Raw genomic sequence first — 20,548 nt, 5'->3', positions numbered from 1 at the left:
AGGGATGAGTAATCAGATTGCAAAAGCAGGATTTCTGAAATACTCTCATATGTATGTGCTTAATATTAACCTTTCTTAAAGTAGCCCTTTCCCTAAATTCAGCTTTTACTCTGAACGTCAAATTAAAACTTCCTCCCCGCTTCAACATATTTCTGCAGCGCCCAAATCCGTCTCACCTCCCCCTCCGCTTGGATGGGCTTTGATTTATAATTCTAAAGTAAACCAGCTGGGGCATGTTTGCATAGACACACACACACACACACACAAACGCACGCACAGCTTGTGTGCGCACTGATGCGTGAATATACACCAACAGCAGCGCCTCGCCTCTGCAGACAACTTCTAATACACTGTTATCTTTGTGTTTTTTCCACCTCGCGACTTATCGAGTGCAGCCTGCAGGCATATGACCAAAGAGAGGGGAGCAGAGATGATTGATAATTAAGTGAAGTACCTGTATCGGTGACGTGGGTGGGGAAGACAGAGAGCGAGAGAGAGAGAGAGAGAGAGAGAGAGAGAGCGATGGAAGGAGGCGGGCCGGAGAGGAGAGAGAGGTCTTGCCTCTTGTCTTGCCGAGGCTCTTTGATTCAGTGGCAGTGGCTGAGACAACCCTGTTACCGGCCACTGTTAACCTGGTAAGTCCTCATGTTCTTCTTCTCTCTCTTTAAATCAGACCATTTACCATTTATCTCTCTTTAGAAACGAGCAGAAGTTACTTTACAGGTCAGGAAGTCGGAAGAAATAAAGTTTGCGCATAAAATGGAAACAGATGAGGCGACACAACGCAACGCAGCGGCATATTTGGGATCTCCGTGAAAGTCAACATTAAGAATTGGTTCTTTTTTTAAACCAAAGTAGCCGATATTGGTGTTTTGAATTATATGAATATAGAAACGGGTCGGTGTTTTTTTTTACTTTCCGGGTGCTGAAGCGCTCCAGCAAACCAAAGGGAAACTTGGGCGCTGTCCACGGTGCTGAAAGTGTTCGCGTGTTTAAAGACGGTCCGGTTGTCGCAGCTTTATCTCTGTCTGTATTGACAAAGTTTCTCATGGATAACCCCTCTCTTCTCCACAGTGTAACTAAGAGCCCCGATCATACTCGAGACCAACAGCTCGTGGCAAAGCAAAGACAGATTCCCCTGAAGGACTCTGTGTATTTATCGGGTATCTGTGTCCAGATATAAATCCAGACCTTTGGTCAGACCCAACTTTAGAAGAAAAACACGCTCTTTATTGGATGACCACGACGTGTGAAGATGCATTGCGTGTCCGATGAGTGCAAAATCTGCCAGTTAAAGTCCGTGATCAAGAGCTCGGCGCAGACAGGAGTACCCGCGGTGAAGAAACCCGCAAGAAGCTCCACCCGGTAAGAAGTGGAAGAGTGATATTCAGTGAAGAAAGAGAAGAGAGTGGGGGCCAGCAAACAAACACCAGCGCGTCATCAAATGATGGGGATAAAGCACCTTCTGCTTCTTTTGGTTTACTTAGACCCTCTGAATGTCCTGTGCGCCGCCACCACCAACAAAAAGAACAAAACCCCGCCGAGGAGGATCCCAAAGGTGAAGGAGGTCAACGGCAGCACCACCGCGGTCCCCGGAGCCGCCGCCGTCCCGGGGAAGATCACCCAGGTCCAGGCTCCGCCGCTCGTCGCGTTCCAGCACGACACCTGTAAGGGCTACTACGACGTGAGCGGTCAGTTCGACAACGCGTTCGCCTGCAACAATACCGATCACCGCTTCTGCTGCGGCAGCTGCTTTCTGCGCTTCTGCTGCGCGGACCGGGGTAAGCGGCTGGAGCAGAACAGCTGCAACAACTACATCACCCCGGACTGGATCAAAACCCAGCCCCCGTCACCGGCGCCAACAGGTGACACGTACGACCCCGCGCTGGACCAGACCAACACCACAGTGTACATCACCTGCGGGGTCATTGCGCTCATCATTGCCATTGGGATTTCTGCAAAAGTTGCCTACGATAAAGCCACGAAGCCCCCTCAGGAAATGAACGTGCACAGGTGAGATCTTTTTTTTCTTTTTTTAATGTTGTCACAATCCAATCTGGGAAATTATAAATTTTAAAAGATGTCCTTTATGTAATTTCAGTTTTACACTTGTGTTCCTGTCTGGACTCTGTCAGTGCCGTTTACTCATATAAATCTGAACCTGTTTTCATGTGTCAGAGTAATTAAGACTAATTCTTAAAACTACAGTTTATCAAGTGATCAGATGGGGAAGCCTTTTTTGCAGATTGACACAGACTTCAGCTCACAATCAGATTTTTTGCTGTCACTTCCTTCCAATAGATTTAAAACCCAATCTATATAGTTGCTCTCATGGGGAATCAACTAATCTATAGTAACGCACATAACTTACACCTTCAGTATCATGGGTTCAGTCTACCCCATGACCTTTTAACATGTACCATTACTCTTTTTCCCAGAGATTTGCATTAAAAAAAACCATAGATACCTTTACAGGGCACACATCCCATTCTCTGGCAATCCTTGAAGGCGGGTGGTGGTATTTTATGTCCGTCAAACCTCCAGGGAATAAAGCAAATGCCACTGAAAACCATTATAAGTGATCACGTTCATCGTGATGGGAGTGGTCTCTTTTGCAATGACTTTTTTTTTAAGTCCTCGAGGCACCAGTAGTGGTCACTGAATTGCTCAGTGAATATTAAAGCCACATAAAAACACATCCTGTAGCCATTTCAGTCACAAGCTGAACAAATTGCTGTATGATGTGTGGAACAGGCCAAAGGCAATGTTTGCCCCCCCCCACACACACACACACACATCATCATCATCATCAGAAAGTCAATTATAAGATATTTTCCATGCAAATGACTTCTGTTTCCATCCTTATGTCCTGAATCAGACCTCTTCGTCTATTTTTTTCAGCTTCAAGGCATTTTTTGTTGCCTAAAAATAATTCCGCTGACCAAATTATGGGCACCGTTGTGCATTTGAAAGTCTGCTGTGCTAAACACTGCAAATGGTGTGCTGTTGTATAGAAAGCTTTAACCTGGGTGTAAAATCTTGCAGTTTCTTATAATTTGAAAAATTTATGACTGTCAATTTGAAAGCTTGGAGTATTGCAGCTAGACTCTTAATAAATTAGAAAGAATAACTGATCTTTCAGGACTGTATTGTCTGCAGCCCAGAAATAGCCAGATAACTGTGGAAAAATTCAGACTGTGGTTCATTTCAGCAGGATATATCATTTCCAAATTTCTCATTTATTTTCCATGCAGTGCAGTCTGGAGGCTTTGCATTGCATTCTAAGTGATAAAACGTGCAGGACCCTACTCCCTATTTGAATAAAACTGAGAACTTTGGTACTTTATGCAAATCAAAGGCCAGATGCAAGATCATTGGGAGCTTATTTCTCACTTCAAGTGTTGTCACTGTCTGTCTATCCATCCATCCATAGAACCCTAAAGCGACTGAAAACTTTGTTATCTTTCTTATCTTTAATAACAAAGGGATTACAGATAAAGTAAATCTACATTTTAATCATCCTCTTTGGCACGATAGCTCAAAATGCCACACTAGTTGTTCATGTTTGCTACCAAATGTGTACAGCTGTGGTTTCAAATATGGCTCTTTCACTGTCTGTATCTTTAAATGGAAGTGAGCCACTGTGGCCACCCCATCTTTCTGGAAGAGGTCTGTGAAATGGCAGCACACAGATCGCATGTCACCTGACACAGACTGAATGATACTTCGAATGGAAAAAATTATGCCTATTCTGCCTTTCTGAACTATTATTTTACAATGAACTATAATGTGATAACAATAATAATGATGATAGGAAACATTTTAGAAGCAACTTTATGCCAAATGGTAGCACAAAAGTCATCATGGAAAAACACCAAACGATCGAATAGTTATGTCCTTGTTATTTGGCTTCACAGTTTTGACATGCATTGTGCTGACATTAAAGATAAAAGAAATAAACTTGTTCAGTTCCTCAGATACCAGCAAAAGACCACGTGGCCTACTTTGCTCATGGCTGAAACATTTTAGGTAACAGAGGATCTGATGGTGGACTGTTCTGAAGATTTAGCAGAGTGTGGTGACTGTAACTGTGATGCCATAATGTTACAGAAGTCTTTATAGGTTGCTTTCATCCACAGGAATGACTTTTATGGTATCGTAGTATATCAGCTCATGCTGTTATAGAGTAAATTTCTACAGTAAGGGTTCTTTTATTGTTCGTGTGGTTAGAATTTCTTGTGTTTTGAATTTTGGTTTCCACCTTGAGATTAAAAAAATCTTTTTAGATGCATCTCCGTCTGCATTGCTGCAGAAAAGGTAAACTGGAAAACCACTGTCTGTTTTACTGTTTGATAGACATTTTGCACGTAGCTGATTGCTTCCATGTCTGATGGATATTCCGTCGTCACTGAAGCAGGTATTAAAAGGATAATTAAGGATAGTGTTTAATTAGTCATAGGTTTGACTAAAATTGCATTTTCCACCAACAATTAAAGAAAAATTATAGTCAGTTAGTCACTGCTGTTGTTCAATAGTCTCTGGAGTCACCTCCTATTATCCATAGTTGACTCTGGACAGAGCAGTAGAGGATGTCTTGTTTCTCTCCAGAGCCCAGAAGTTGACTTAATGATAATTGCGCATTGTTATGCTCGGGTCATGAAGCTTTGTTGCCTGCTGATTTGAAAATGTCGAGGGAGATTACTCAGCTGTCTTTCTTAGAGAAACAAAGTAACAAGTTCTTGATAGAAAATGTCCAAATTCAAGCTCTGACAAACAACACAAAGAAACCTTTTCAGCAAATCAATTATAGATTCGATTTAAGCTAGAGTGTTGGCTTTCTCCTTTCAAAAGCTGGCACAGCAAGCTTTTAATATCCATATGGACTTTATAATACAGTGTTGTGTTTGTAACGGACACAAAAATAACAACAAATATCACGATGCAGATTTTTTTTTTAGTCTGTACTCTGAAAAGTGAAGCAACATTTAGATTTATGCCTTCGTACTGCTTTTCCATCCTAGCCATGGGGTGTACTTTCAAGTGGATCTGCTTAATGTCACCACTTCAATATGAGGGCTGGTGTTGAGAGTTTAGAGAGAGGACAATTAAACGAGGAGGCACGGCCTGCTGGGTGCTCAGTAGCATTTTCCCTCTTTTTATGATTTATTTATTTTCACCAACCATTTGGCACATAGAGCTGTTGTAATGATGTCTGCTGGAATAGACCTCAGAGGCTGGCAGCAGACATTCATGCTGACAGCCGTGACCACAAAGAAGTAGTGGAACATGGGATTAGCTTTATATTTGGCAAGGGCCTGCTCCTGAAAAGTGTGAGCGTCTCTCTTAATTTCCGGTGCTTCTCCAAAGTGATTTAGACTCCTACCTCTGTGACTGAGGGAGGAATGTGAGCAGAATATTGAGCTGTTGGCAGACCTTTGCTGTTTGGTCTGTGACCTTCACCGAAACGCAAGAAATGTGAGTGAGAGCTAAAGTTTTATTGATCGCTTTTCTCGGAAAAAAAAAAAACAAGATGCAATTTATGCTAGTTACACATTTGGTGCTTGTGAGCGTTTGGGGCAGCGCGGTGCAGGGCGGTTGGTTTGACTTACCTCTTCACATCCACCAGGACACGGGAGACCACATCTAGGGTTTGGGAGCGGAGTCTGGTTAATTTTCAAACCCTTTATATGACAGTTTTATCAGAAAACGTATAACATCAATAAGGACGAGACTTCATTTGAAATGTAAAAGCTCCAAGTTTCCATAATTGTTACTATTTAGCATGTGGCTAAACACATTCTTATTCAAATCTAACCCTGCACAGCTCACCTGTAACTTTGTAGATGTTCAAAGACAAATGAAAGGCGTCTTGCAACAGTTCGACTCACTCACGTTCACGTAAATCACTGAAATTGGAGGATTTTTGGTTTCAGTTCAGTTCAACAAGAAAACATTTGCAATATTATACCTATCCTTTATATTAAAGTTGTTACATACACAGTGTTGCTATTAGATCTCTAACAACAGTAGGTGAGTTTAATTGCAGTGTTCCCCAAGGATCGATTCTTGGCCCTTTGTAATTACTATTGTAAAACTTGGTTTACCACAGTAATTATTTTTCTCAGTTCATTTTGAGGCTGCCTTCATTTTAAAATCTCTAATGTTCTGACTGTAAAATATGATCAGATTGGAGTATGCATCTTTGACTGATTATTCTTGCTCCAAATTTTTTTCTTATTGTATCCTAAAAGATTCTTCTTTACACGAGCTTTTATGAATATTGTATATAGCCGAGCTCATGTAATCATGGCACAAAGTTTATCTAAACTTGTAACTTACTTTTAGGACTTTATTTTTACCAAGTACTTTTTTACATATTGAGTCTTCTTCTTTGTAAATAACATAGATAGATAGAATATATTCCATTTATAACAGCTGCTCCTACAGTTTTGAAGAAGCTGTGTGAAACTTGCTTCCTTCACATTTTGCAGTTTTATACCTGATTAAAGTTGGGTTAGTTCCTGCAAACTATACAGGATGTGCTCCTGCTGCACGCAATGAGGTATCAACTGGGACAATGCAAAATCAGGTCGCCTCTGTCTGTGAAAACGAAACAGCTAAAGTGTGCTCATCCTGGAAGGGAAATGCTATTAATATACAGTATATCTCCCAAAGTCACAGAGTTATGGAAAAGTGGACTATGTGGTTCCTTTAGGTTGACATTGACACAGTTAAATTGCCCTTTCATTTCTTCTAAGAAAGCGCACTGCTGGCACTCCGTGTCAGAGACAGACACTGAGCCTCCAAAAGTTGGAAGCAGAATTAGTGAAATATCACTTTTATTTTGCGGCTGCAAAGAAAAGACACGGATTTATCGCTTTGCAAACAGGCCTCGAGCTTGAGTCCGGTACAAATAACACTCTGTATCGTGTGCATTGCTTTATTGACCACCTGACTCCCTCGTGATTGTGGATGTAATTAGGATTTCCTTTTCGCCTTGCCCCAAACCTCTGTGGCTCAAATTGAAGCTGCAGCTAAACAAATTAAGAAGAGCTAAGAAAAGAAAATGTTGGCAATTGGAAACGAGAACATATCAGTTCATGTTTTTAACATCACTGCGGTTTCCTTTCAGAGCCCTGGCTGACATTTTGAGACAACAAGGACCGGTTCCCATATCTCAGTATGAGCACGAAAACATCGCAGCGCTTGACGGGTCCCCCAAAGATGAGACACCGGTCAGAACCTTGAAGAATCATTACACACCTGTTCACGCCAAGGCAGCAAACCACGGTAGGTGACACTGACTGTAAAATAGAGTGTGTGTGTGTGTGAAGGCCAAATAACTGGCTTCATGTGTAGCTCTCACCGTACGTCCATTTACAAATCCAGCTTTACGATGTGGTGACGTGAAGGCGTAAACAGAGACCTCCTTTGCTCTGGTTAATCTGCCACAGCGTCCTGTGATTGGCGTCCAGTGAAACAGATCCTTTTTCTTGAGTTGCTCTGTAGAGCCAGCACTCACGGAGGTGCATAAATGAAGCACAATCCTCTGTCTGAGTTCTCCTCTTCCTCATGCTAAGGTTGCATAAGCCTACTCAGCACTGGCTAAAAATTGAGTCGTAAACTATTATGTTCTGCGGGATTACGCCAGCTTTTTGTCCAGAGATAATTCTGGTGTAACGCTGTTCCTGCTACTTTTATCTGGTTGGTCTCCAGATCCCTGCACCAGGGATTAGCTTGTTTGCTAAGTGCCCTAGTATGGTGTCCCAGATTCCGTAGTGTTATGTTTTACTCTGGTGTCATTCTGCCTTCACCATTTTCTCCATCAGCACCACCACCCAACATGAAGTGTCAGAGGAGAGCTCATACTGAGTAGCAGGATATCAGAGCATGACTCATTTTCTGCTACAGAATGACTTGATTTCATTGGCATATATGATTGAAATGGAGCCGCTCCAACAGACAGGAGAAGCAACACAAGCCTATAAGTTTGTGTTTTACCAAAGAAAAGCAAACAAGAAAGAAAAGTAAATCACGTCTCACATAATCACCAACTCACATGGTCGAAAATAATACAGTGTACGTTCTTTTCCATCATTTTCCTATAATTTGTTGCCATTTTGCTCTGCTTTGGGATTCAAAGGTGAACTTCATAAACTCTCAAAACAACAGCCGAGACCCAGGGGGATGTTTTCTGAGATATTGCCTTTGGTACTGGAACTTATAACTGAATTAGTGAGTGTATCTTTAAAGTAATAAACTGCATTTTATTTGTCAAGGTTGAGCTAATACAATCACTTTCTGATGCAGTAGTAATTTGGCGTATAAGCTGCAGCACTGGTTCAAAAAGTTGTGAAAGCCAGGAAGCCTGCGGGAGAGGCACGCATACACACATGCATGTCTGTTTGACAATCTTTATTGGCATTAATGCATTCTTTAAACATCACAACCAAGCCTGAGACTATTGCCTAAACCATAAACCAATTCTAGGTTTAACCCTGGCGATCGTGGCTCAAGAGTTGGGAGTTCGCCTTGTAATCGGAAGGTTGCCGGTTCGAGCCCCGGCTTGGACAGTCTCGGTCGTTGTGTCCTTGGGCAAGACACTTCACCCGTTGCCTACTGGTGGTGGTCAGAGGGCCCGGTGGCGCCAGTGTCCGGCAGCCTCGCCTCTGTCAGTGCGCCCCAGGGTGGCTGTGGCTACAATGTAGCTGCCATCACCAGTGTGTGAATGTGTGCATGACAGGTTGTGTGAAGCGCTTTGGGGTCCTTAGGGACTAGAAAAGCGCTACACAAATACAGGCCATTTACTATTTAGCAACCTGAAACAGGCAGAAGTGACGCCAAAGTAGCAGAAATGCACTAGGGGTAAGTTTAAAAGCTCATCCGCTTTGATTAAACATTGAAGCAGCTTTTAGAATAAGCTTCAGTGTCTGTTTGTGTGAGTACAAACGCCGTGTAAGGACTAGTCTGTGTGTGATTCACAAAGTGACACATAACGTTCTTCAGTATATGGTAACACCCACAGAAAAGATGTTGGTAAGTTATGAAACCCGTGTTTTATTACCCGGCTATTGTTTGCTGTGTGAACAGAAGACCTCCCAGTGAACGGGTGAATGGTGACCTTAAGGAGGATGACGGATGTTGAGATGGCTGAAATTTTGGACAGTGCTGGGAATTTAAAATGAGGAAAACTATCTCTTTTAAGTATTACGGTGTTAGTGCGAGCATTTACACGATGTATTGCAACATATTATTACTACTACTGTTAAGTATGTGGATTTGTGAGCCCACTCATTTACACCAGAAGAACGGGGAGAGTTTGTTGCTGCTTGGCAGCATGCGGCTTTATTTTCATTATCATAATTATTGTTAGCTTTACAGAACATTACAAAGACAGATCAGTTTATGCACAAAACACACACGTCTCATAAGACTGCGTTTGGTTTTCATTATATCGAGAAACTGAGGAAATGTACGTTTTTATGAGGGCGACAACAAAACACTGCAGTAATTTTAAAGTAGTAGAAGAGGTCTGCGCTAAAGAGGACATGTTTATGTTTTAGTTCTATATTTTTATCCTTGGACTCTATTGGAGCGATTTACATTTCATGTTTCTTCACTGCTCGTCTGTTTCAAACAGTAGATGAACTTGAATTCCCGCTTCATCCTTTCCTTGACCTCATGGTGTTTACTATTTAAGCCAGCTATTTAAGCAGAAAAAGAAAGAAAGATGTCGATGATCCCACAGGTGCAGTACTCTTTTGGCAGCCTGAAACCATCCTCTGGATCGCTGCAACAAATCAGAGTTAATGGGCAGAGAGAATGAAGACAGATTTGAATAGACTTCTGTGAAACACTGATATACAACCATGAAAGAGAATAAAATATACTCAGAAGAAGCTACACTCAGCGGATGGGCTCTAACAGTATGAAGCTCATTCTCTCTTCTTAATCTTTTTTATCACTGTCTTTATATGTTGTGATTAAAAAAATAGCCCTTCAAAGAATTATAAGCCTACAAGAGCCAAGTCATATCTCCCCCAAAAAAAGGACAGAGTTAGAAAAAAAGGGGGGGAAACTCATTAAAAGAGGTTTATGACGTGTAGCAAGTTGTGTTCTGGATGTGAACTCGAAACATCAGCAGTGCGTTATGAGCAAATCGCACTTGCTGTTCCGGAGGAGAAACTGTATTATAGCCTATCAAGATATGATGCTGATGGAGTGTGTCTTCTGGTGAGGATAGTACCCCTCCAGAACTGTCCCAGAGTGAGCATTATCACTTCAATTTCCTGAAGTTTTGTTCTCTACTCTCATTTTGTCCTCTAAAGTTTTTATGTTGCTGCGAAAATAGGCGACAAATGTCTTCCACACTTTCCACACGGAGAATGAAATCATCCTTTCAGGACACTTACAGCAACTGGGTTCATCTTAGTTTTGATGGAAACAACTTTGGGCTGAAACTTTCAATAGATGATGTCATTGCATCAGTTTGCTTGAAGAGTAGCAAAAAACTGTGTCTGTATTATATGTATTATACTTGTACTCCGTTATTTTACTTGACATTCAGATATAACTGTATATGGGAAGGAACCCACTGTGGTGAATACAAAAGACATTAATCCTCTGCTTTAACAGCTTTCACTCCCCCGAGAAAATGTTGCACCGCATTTTTAACCCTGGCTGGAGGGATTTGTTCACATTCAGCCACAAGAGAATTAGTGTGGCCCAGCACTGATATGGGCTAATAAGGCCTGGCTCACTGTCAGCGCTCCAAAGGTGGTGCATGGGACTGCTACCTGACAAAACTGTCAACACCTTGCACTCTGTTTCCATCTTCAGTCTGTTGTTGCCTCCTCTCTGAAGGATTTCTGTAGGTGAGGGACATTTGATTTTTGCTCATATGGGTAATTGTACATCCTCCTGCAGGACTAATGAGCACAATCACCTTTTCAAACTAGAAACCTCGGTGTCAGGTCAAGATGCCAGATGAATCGGCTGTCCTGGTGAGCAGATTCAGAGGCTTTGAACAATGCAAGAGAAAACATTTTCTGCACGCAGCTGGTTTTTGAGGAAAAAGACAAATGCTGCTCTGAATAAAGAGTTTGATTTTGTTTATTTGTTTAATCAGGTGACTTGATACCATTTTCATCTGTTTATATAGGATATCAATCTCTGCAACCAGCATCTAGTTAGATTAGCTTAGCAAACTGGGGGAAATAGTCTGTTTATTTCTGTCCAGTGGTAACAAAATCTGAAATGTCCCTAGAATTTTGACCTAGAACTATTTGGAGAAAAACTGGAACATGATAACAGCAAGAAGCTGGCCTGAAGACAAATATTAAAACATTGTATATTTAGTGCATTATCTGTAGCAGTAACATATGTCCAAAGGAAACAAGGTTAACCTTAGTTTTTGGCCAGAACACACCTTAAAGCAACATGTTTTTAAACTTCCCAGCAGCTGCAGTGCAACTCAACATGTCGATGCCCTTTTATGCTTCTCTATATTTCATGGAGGTGAAATGTCACACTTTTAGGTCCTGACACACTCCATCTCAGTTTCAGGAATAATTAACAATTGTAAAAAAAAATGAAGATACCACTATATTTGGTATTCCAAGCATAACAAATGTGTGGGAACCATTTTGCTTTGGTGACACTCATATGGATCCTGCTGCTGTAAGTAACCCTTTAAAACTAAATAAGAGTAAGCCAAACTATTTCAGGCTGGAGTTTCATATAAATAGAGGGAGTCATACAGTGTTTTCCTCAAAGTTTGCAAACACATCAAGTAGAAATAAAATAAAATAATAAATCGAAGCGGCTTTAGGCTCAGGCTGCCTCGCAGGAGCAATTTATATCATGGTGAGCGTCTCCAGCTCATGGTTTTAGTGTTTTAGGTGTTTTCCTTTGAGTGTACAGAACTTGTGAATCATCAACATTTCACCCTGTGAGAAAAAATAAACAGCTATAGTACAGCATTCATATCTGCACAGAGAGAGCAGTATTAAAAATCAGGCACTAAAAGGAGTGAAAAATGCTGCCTCCCATCCTCGGATATTTCCTGATTTCTTTCAAGGTCTCAAACTAACAGTGGTGGTCAAAGTGCGTCAGTAATCAGGCTTTAGTCATCCTCTGGGTTTGATAAAAGGAAACAAACGAGCTGTGTTGCCGAGGCGTGATGAAGACCAGGCCTAATGCTCCCACTTGTTTCTTCTCATTATGATAATTTGAAATGCTGTTCGATCTCCGCTTCCCCTGGCCCAAAGGTCTGAGTGATGTTATTGACTTTGAAGTGGCTCTTTGGAGAAATAGGCATTTAACTCTTTGCTAGTTAATGCAGAGAGGTGCGAACCGAGAGCAGAGAGGAGGAGGAGGAGGAGAAGCTGTTTGATGAACCACCTCTACGAGTTTGCATGTTTTTTTTTTAAACGTTTTCATCGGTTAATTAATGCTGCCGTTTTTCATTTTCTTTTAGGCAGCTTTGTGGGAGACAGGAACACTCAACACTGCCACGGTGCTAGCAGACACCTTGTGTTGCTCCTTTGTGTTCACACCAGGCTCTCAGTTACACCCGTGTTCATCCCGATGAGGGGAAATCACCGATTACAGATCTTTTAACACAAACGGGGTTTAAGCTTTAACATTGGTCATTCTTACACATACGCCTCCAAAAGTCTTAAAGACTTTAATCTAGTCTGAATTATATGAAAACCCAGTTCTGTCCTTACTAAGGTTCCAAAACCTCTGCAGTTTTATCAAAGGCTTTCAGCTACTTCAGAAAAAACAAAGGGCCACTGAAAAGAGGAAATATGAAACCTTGAAATCTGCTGATTTCATTTCTGGCATCCTTAAGCAATGCATATTGACAAGCTAATCAACCCACCTGAGAGTCAGTTTTGCCAGTTTTGCCATTTTATCCCTGTTTAGTATTCTTGTCATCTGCGGCTGCTCTTTTATAAAATGGCAGAAACAGCTGGGAATTCACTGCAGACTCTCCTTAGTTCAGAAGCGCAGCCACACCAGTATTTAACATGGTGAAATGTTTCTGTTAAATTCTTTCCAATAAAGCGTTTTTAATCAATGGATTTACCTGAGGGGGTCAAGTAAATTCAGGTGAGTTGAACTTTGGCGATGTTGCTCTGGTAGCCAATAGCAAACTGTCTTGAGAGCACTGATCTGTGAAGGAGTGAGCGACTGACTCTGAAGAGGAAAAGTGTGTTTCGGCATTCGTTGGTCCAATTTATCTGACTCCAGTCATTTTAATTATCTCGAGTAACATTGTTCCCATTTTATCTAAAAGTTTGGCTCGAAATCGGTTCACATAAATGAGATGTCAGTGAGACTCGGCTGTCATTGCTGCTCACAAAACAGAACCAGAATTCAAAAATTGTTTGGGACTTTTTTTTTGTAGATTTTCAGATGGCTCTCAAAATTAAATGACATTTTAAACTGAAGTACGGTCTTTTAGTCCACGTGCATGTACAAATATTCGAAAGATTTCAAATATTTTACCATTTGTTTGGTTCCGTTTTCGCATCGATATAATCTGCAGGATTTCTGTTGGCCAAGGTTTTCAACTTGTGAGTCTCATAATGTTATTAGAGGAAAAATGAATGAGACTTCACAGCACACTTGCAGCTATGAATACTAAAAAGTCACCATTGTCACAATATGAATGTTTTGAATGCCAGCTGGCCCAAGAAGTGCACAATAATCCATGTTTTCCTTTAGTTTTCATGTAACTTTTCATAATCTTTGGAGAATCCAGGATATCGAGCAGCTCTGCTGCTCCAACAGTGACGACAAACTTGGAAAATAACTGAATGTGAAATATGTCAGACACTTTGTGTATCTTCCTTAGGTCCTCCGAACACTAAGATATTCACCAGTAGAGGATCGAACAAATGAAGAGATCAGTAACAGCAGGGAAGGATTCACTTAACAGTTGTCAGTCTTAACATGATGATGCAACTGCCTTTTGAGTTGTGAAACAGATGATGTCAGCTTATCTGAGTCTGCATCACGAAGCCCGTGTCTCAACTTGAGGCACAGTACACAGCACGTCCTTTAAACTCTCAAATTTGTTGCTGAAATATTAATTTTCCACAATCTTTGTCTCACCAGGACATTACGGAAAAGAGAACCTGCGCAGCGGAGGCCAAGACATGCACAACTTCATCTCCTCTGGGTTTGTCACACTTGGACGTGGCCACTTGAAAGGTAGTCCATCCTCATTATCTGTTTTTCACTTCACAGTACAGTGAAGTGCAGAATAACAATCATTTCACTCGCTGTGCCGTGCTGTCGAGCTCTTTCTGCCAAATGACTGTGTGCAGGACTGCGCAGTAAAAAAAAAAGTCAAAGAATGTGACTTTTGTTTCAGCTCAGTGGAAACTGGACGCTACAATTCATAATGGCTTTAAGTGACATCTTGCAAAGTTCCCACACAGACACACATTTCTTATCTATGATTAAATCCACACTTCCAATGACAAAGTAACACTTTCCAACTCTGTAGGCAGCCAGTGTGAACGTAGCATGGCACAGTTGTAGATTTCCCTCCTATTGTCCTGTAAGGAGCATTAGATTAAGAATGAGCCGTAAACAAGAGGCCTGTTGTGTTTTTATAGCGCAGCACTCCATAGACGAATCGGGGCAGATGTCCTGGCAGGGCGATCTGGACATCCCCATGTCCTACGGTATGTTCTCTAAATCTTCCATTTTCCAGCCTCACAACCTGTTTTCTGCTCACACCTGATAAGAGAAGTTGCTCACACTTCACACACACACACGGATCAGTGGAGTGCCCTTGGCCGATAATCACAGCTCAGTCACCGGGTGTACAGTGCCAGAGTTGTAATATTTTATTTATTCTATGGGAGGTGGTTCTCAGAGCCCTTGCATTTCTGCTGGTGGCTGTTTGACAGCAGCTCTGAATGAATACACTGGTCGGCTTTATTTGTATGACCTCTACGCACAGGTGAGGATGTCAGACGTTAACAGGGCTGCTTTGATGCTTATAAGTGAGAGCCTAGCCAGGGGTTAACACTTTTCAGCAGTCGGGAAGGTAAGTGAAAGGTTCACAGTCTGAAGTTTGTTTGTTTTTCCTTCTTTTGTTGAGTTAACGTGTGATTAGTTGTTTTCACATGTGAATTCCTGGAGAATCAGGTTGAAATGGCCATTTCTCAGCTGTGTCACGCAGCAGATGATCCTCTGTATCAGATGTTTTATTACTACTGGAAATATTGAATTTGCTTATGGCGATGAGTCGCATGTCACCCACTTTCTGACTGTGAGTTATCCAGATAATTACCTGCTCTATTTGCATGAGAGAGCTGGGAGGGTGAAGTGTGCTTAATGTCCAACGTGACTCATTTGGACATTTGGTTTCTGACACACAGCTCTGCTGGGTAACGTTTAGAGAAGATCGAGGCTGCAGGACGTGATGAGTGACTTTTATGTGACTTTGATCGGGAAAATACTTGCTTCTTTATCGTGTCTTTAGTCTTATGTTCTATTATTGAATGTTGAATCTGCTATTGAATCCTTTCCAGTTCTTAAACCTAAAATTTGTGGTTTATCTTTGAAGTTCTCACTTTTAACATCATAACTGATCCGAATTCTCAGGAGACTGCAATTTAGACCCATGAAGAACATTTTGTTGCAAGCTTGTCTTTTTAAGTGACAATGATGTGCCAAGAGGTGTTTCTCCTTTAGAAAGTGTGGTGGCAGGAGGACTGGTGATTGAACTGATGATTGTAACCTGATAGGTTTCGAGTCCCAGTGATAGAGAGCGACAGAGAGAGCGACAATGCAGTGGAAATGGCTTTGTGAGATTAAAAAAAAACAGTCTAGTGTCGTTAAAAAGGGGAGAACATTTCTGGATCATTCAGCTTCACACAACCTGAACACGTTAAATTTGGACCAGTCGAGTTGACCAGCTCACAGTCCTAACATGTCACCTGAGAAACCACTGTAACTCGTCTCGGTTATGTCTGCACAGACTCTCACTGAGCTAAAACCAGCGAATAAGTGTGTCTCTGTCTGGAAAACAATCACATAGGTTACATTTGGATTATTGTAAAATTATTGATTGTTGTAAACCCTACCCTCACCTATGGCCACGAGCTGTGGGTAGTGACCGAAAGAACGAGATCGCGGATACAAGCGGCGGAAATGAGCTTCCTCCGAAGGGTGGCTGGCCTCTCCCTTAGAGATAGGGTGAGAAGTTCGGCCTCGGAGGGCTCAGAGTAAGCTGCTGCTCCACATCGAAGAGCCAGCTGTTTCGGGCTTGGCAAGGTGCCCCCTGGGCGCCTCCGGGCGAGTGTTTGTCCACCGGGAGGAGGCCCGGGCAGACCCGGACACCTGGAGAGATTATATCTCTCGGCTTGGAACGCCTTGGTATTCCCCGACCGGAGAGTGGCTGGGAGAGGAGTCTGGACTTTTGCTTAGGCTGCTACCTCGGATAAGCGGATGAAGATGGATGGATGGATGGATGTTGTAAAAATACCCAGAAAAACTCAGTACTCAACATAAAGAAAAGCTCAAGAAAGGACTTCAAATTGCAAATTGTTTGCAACTTCACTCGATGTATGTGAACATTTATCTCTAAACCTTAATATACATACGTAAAAGATGCGCTTTTTCAATAAAACCCAGATATAAAGATCAGAGATGATAATTAATCAATTTAAAAATTATCTTTTTAAATGTATTAATGACCACTGAATGTTTTATGTACAGGACTGTGCAAGAGGTTTGAGCCACCCCTCATTTCTTTATATTCTGCTAGAAAAATGGGAAATGTGTGCAGGATGTTATTGTACATATGTTTTTTCAGTTTTTTTAAGGGCACATTGCACACCGTGCTGACACATTTCAGCTAATGACAAAATGCAATTTCATTCTTATGAAGCTGGATTATTTTCTTTTGCAAAAAAACTAACGAATCATGTGTTTAAGCATCAGGCTGTTAGCAACAATGTGCCTAAATAGCTGTTTTAAAGTTGGTTCTTTGCCATCTGTGTGAACTGAATACTATCTTTCCTTGACTTAAGTGGCTTTTTAATGCTTAAATGACTAACAGGAAAAAACAAACAAACAAACAAACAAACAGTGTCCACAGAATATTTTGGAAACACCTTCAGAAAGCCTGTAGATCTCCTGCTGGAGAGCACTAAAAAAAATACAACAACGTCCGGCTCCTTGGAAGCAAAAAAAAAAGGAAATGAGGGGTGGCTCAAGACTTTTGCACAGTACAGTATTTTCCCCTGAGGCTAACTTCAGATAAGAAGGACTTGCTCCGAAGCAACAGAACCAACACCAAATAAAATATAGCAGAATGCCTAAAAGCTTTTCATTTAACAGACACAGAAAAACCTTAAAATCTAAGAATAAAGCGAAATTGTTGCCACTGATAATGAATTTGCTGACATATATTGTTGGGAACTGGCAAAATCTCAGCCTTGAAGCTCCCTTACAGTAACACACTGAAGAAGTTGGAGGTAATGCAGAAACTCTACTTGGAAATATTATGAAAGAAGCAAATCGATTTCAAAAGACACAAAACGAGTCAACACAAATGCTGAAAGTGAAGCTAGCATGCGCATGTCATTAAAGCAAATACTGAACAGCAGTTCATGAAAGCTGGAAACGTCAGCTTTCATGAACTGGATGAATCCCTCTAACTAAAGACTAACGCTTCAGCTGTTGTCTGAGGCAGCGACCCTCTCCTGACTGTACCTGTCACCCTCTCACTGCACCTATTAGCTGACACGCTTTAGCAGCCTGATGGCGGTAGCTGTCACTTCAAAGCGGAGGTCCTGTCAGCTTCCATCATACGTGTCTTCGTTTAACAGCTGGCTGTCGGCGGGATCCCCCCCCCCCCCACACACACACACACTTCCCGAACACACGGCTACTGTCAGGAGGAAGTAGACTGACAGATGTGCACGTGTCACAGCTGACTGCATCCTGCCCTGGCTCCAAATCTGCTCCAAAAACATTTATTTATTTATTTGTTTTTAGCAAAGATCATCCACAGCGAACATCTGCACAGGTCAGCTGTTCCAGGCAGACATCACGTCCTTAATTCTGGTTCATGTGAAGAGGTGGAAAGTTCATTTACTCAAGTTGTGTTGTAGTCAGAGACCGTTTGGAGGAATTTTACACATTTCATTCTTTACTTCCTCCCTTTTCTTTCTGTTCTCCTTACCTTCCTTTTCTGGTCTTGCTTCCTTCATTGCTTCCTCTCTCCCTTTCTCCCTTGTGTTATTCTTCCTGTATTCCTCTTTTAGTTTTCAGTTTGTTCCTTTCTTTCACTCTTTCTAGATTGTCACGATGCATTCTCCATTACTTTTCTCCTTCCTTTATTTATCTTTTACTGCATTTATCATAGTTTTTGTCCTTCCTGCTTCACCTTCGATGGATCAGTTACCATTAAACACACCAGTGTTGGAGATACAAGGCTTTGGTCACATAGACCAGGTTCAGTAGTTGAACACATTATATCAGTGAAAGAAGAACTATTTCATTAGAAGTCCATTTTCTATTCAGGTACATCCTGGATGCATTTATTGGCCTAAAAGGCTGGATGAGACATTCACAATCACTCCGTTAGACAATATCTAAGCATGAATACTTTGACCTTACGCCCCATATTGTGTGTGTGTGCAGCATTGTTTTGCTTGTGTGGGGGTGCTATAGTGACAGGAACAGTACAAACAGTACAGATTTGAATGTACGTCAGTCCCACCAAGCTGTTAAACAAAGATCCAAATAATGTCATTAATATTCATGCACCTGTGATATAACATGACTCTCTGAGCTTTGAGTGCATCCACAGAGACACACGAGCATCTCTGGTTTGCCTGCAGGAGTGCTCGGATCAGGTGGTAAAGTGACTAAGTGAGGCTGGATGGATTATATGTAGCGATGCTGCTTAACAGCTCCAGATGTCAGTTTATATGCAAGTCAAGCAGATGCAAACAGCTGATGTTTCTAAATATTTTAACTGAATAAAACTGGTTGAGATGCTCCGTGTTTTGGTTTATCCAGAAGTGTGATCACTGTATTTGTTTCGTATAAGGTCTGGTTATGAAATAAGGCAGGAGAAAGCAGGGTGAGTGGTTTATTTTAAGGCCAAAAGTAACATAATTCAGTTTATTTGATTTTTCCTGTTTAACTCCATCATAATTACAAGAGGGTCTACTGTTACATTGTTGATTTAGAAAAGCTTCCTTTAGTAAAAACGCTTGCGCTCCCTTTTGCAAGTCAAGGAATGTCAGTTTAATCAAAGTAGCACAGATTTTAAGGTTTTGTCTAAGAACATGTTCCCAAAGGAAAGGAAAATTCAAAATAAGATCTCTTCTTTGTTCAACCTGTTTCTCTGAGTTTAATTTGACATCAAAATGACATTCAGGGCATTTTCCTTCTTTCTTTTATCTGAAATAATTAATCAGCAGCGCTTTAGATAACAGTAAGATTCAAAGAAAGCTTGACTGGCTTGTGCATCAGTATCAGAAATTTGACTCAGTGATGGAATTAAAGGCTCAGCTTTGTTCTCAGAGTTCTTAGATCTACATCTAAACTTCAGATTCTCATTGATGTGACACAAATCTGTCTATTCTGGTTGGTCCAGCACATTTTTTGGTAGATTTTTCAAGTTTTTATTGCTATTTCATTTTTTAAAAATGACTTTCTACCATCCATGGATGGATGGATGTACACGACCGGTGTTACACAAGTTAGCTACAGAGGCAGCTTCTTTCGCTGCGTCCTCAGTCAAACCTGTTTGCACTGGCTGTTGGATGGTTTTATGGACAGAATTTCTAGGCAGAGCCAAGAGGCTGAAGATCACCTCCTTTTGCTGCTGGTGTGGTCCTTCATCAGGCGCTGGCCTTTAGCTCTCACTGGGGTGGTTTGCAGCGTGAAGTGTGAAGCGCCAAGAATGAAAATTAGCAGCTCCAAGTCTGAGACCATTGTTCTCAGCTGGAAAAGGGTGGAGAGCCCACTCTGGGTTGGTAATTAGAGGAGAGACCCCAGGGTAGACCCATGACATGCCTGAGTGATTGTCTCTTTCAGCTGGCTTGGAAAGGCCTCAGTGGCTCCCTGAAAGAGCTGGTGTAGGTGACAGGAAGCGGGGTTTCTGGGCATCTCTGGTTGGACTGCTGCCCCCAGATAGGGAGCAGAATGTAGATGGATGGACTTCTTTCAAAAGTAGTTATATGACTTTACCAATTATTACACATACATTAGTTTTTCTGTAGTTTTAAATGTCTATTTTGAAACAGAGAACGTTGCTACAGTATTTATTGTTGCGACTACAAAGAAAAGGGTGCCGTAAGCAGCAAGAGTTTTCCTCCAGCTGTTGACATTTAAAAACAATTAGCAAACATTTTCTACTAGTAAAGTAAAATCTGCAGCTTTAAAATACTGTTTAATGGAGTAAATCAGCCACAAAAGCCGTGCAGTAACACGGTCCAGTCATGTTTGAGAAGCAGGAACTAAAATATGCTCGCTGCTGTTTCCCGAATAGTTGTCGACT

General features: G+C 41.6%; 1 protein-coding gene across 2 annotated transcripts in view; it reads left to right on the top strand.

Annotated features, from left to right (window-relative positions):
- The first annotated feature begins 316 nt into the window (after positions 1–316).
- LOC120740204 (protein shisa-6) overlaps positions 317–20,548 on the top strand; it is an 85,944-nt gene continuing 65,712 nt past the window's right edge. For both annotated transcript variants that reach the window (XM_040042397.1, XM_040042388.1), the window contains exons 1-5: positions 317–635; positions 1,075–2,013; positions 7,133–7,290; positions 14,128–14,223; positions 14,634–14,702. In XM_040042397.1, coding sequence (XP_039898331.1) covers positions 1,445–2,013; positions 7,133–7,290; positions 14,128–14,223; positions 14,634–14,702 — 892 coding nt within the window. In that variant the 5' untranslated portion in view covers positions 317–635; positions 1,075–1,444. The remainder of the gene's footprint in view (positions 636–1,074; positions 2,014–7,132; positions 7,291–14,127; positions 14,224–14,633; positions 14,703–20,548) is intronic.

This window comes from Simochromis diagramma, unplaced genomic scaffold, assembly GCF_900408965.1.
Source record: "Simochromis diagramma unplaced genomic scaffold, fSimDia1.1 OVJJ01000321.1, whole genome shotgun sequence".
NCBI classification, from domain to species: domain Eukaryota; kingdom Metazoa; phylum Chordata; class Actinopteri; order Cichliformes; family Cichlidae; genus Simochromis; species Simochromis diagramma.
The sequence above is the reverse complement of the archived record's forward strand: the minus strand, read 5'-3'. Positions and strand labels throughout refer to the sequence as shown.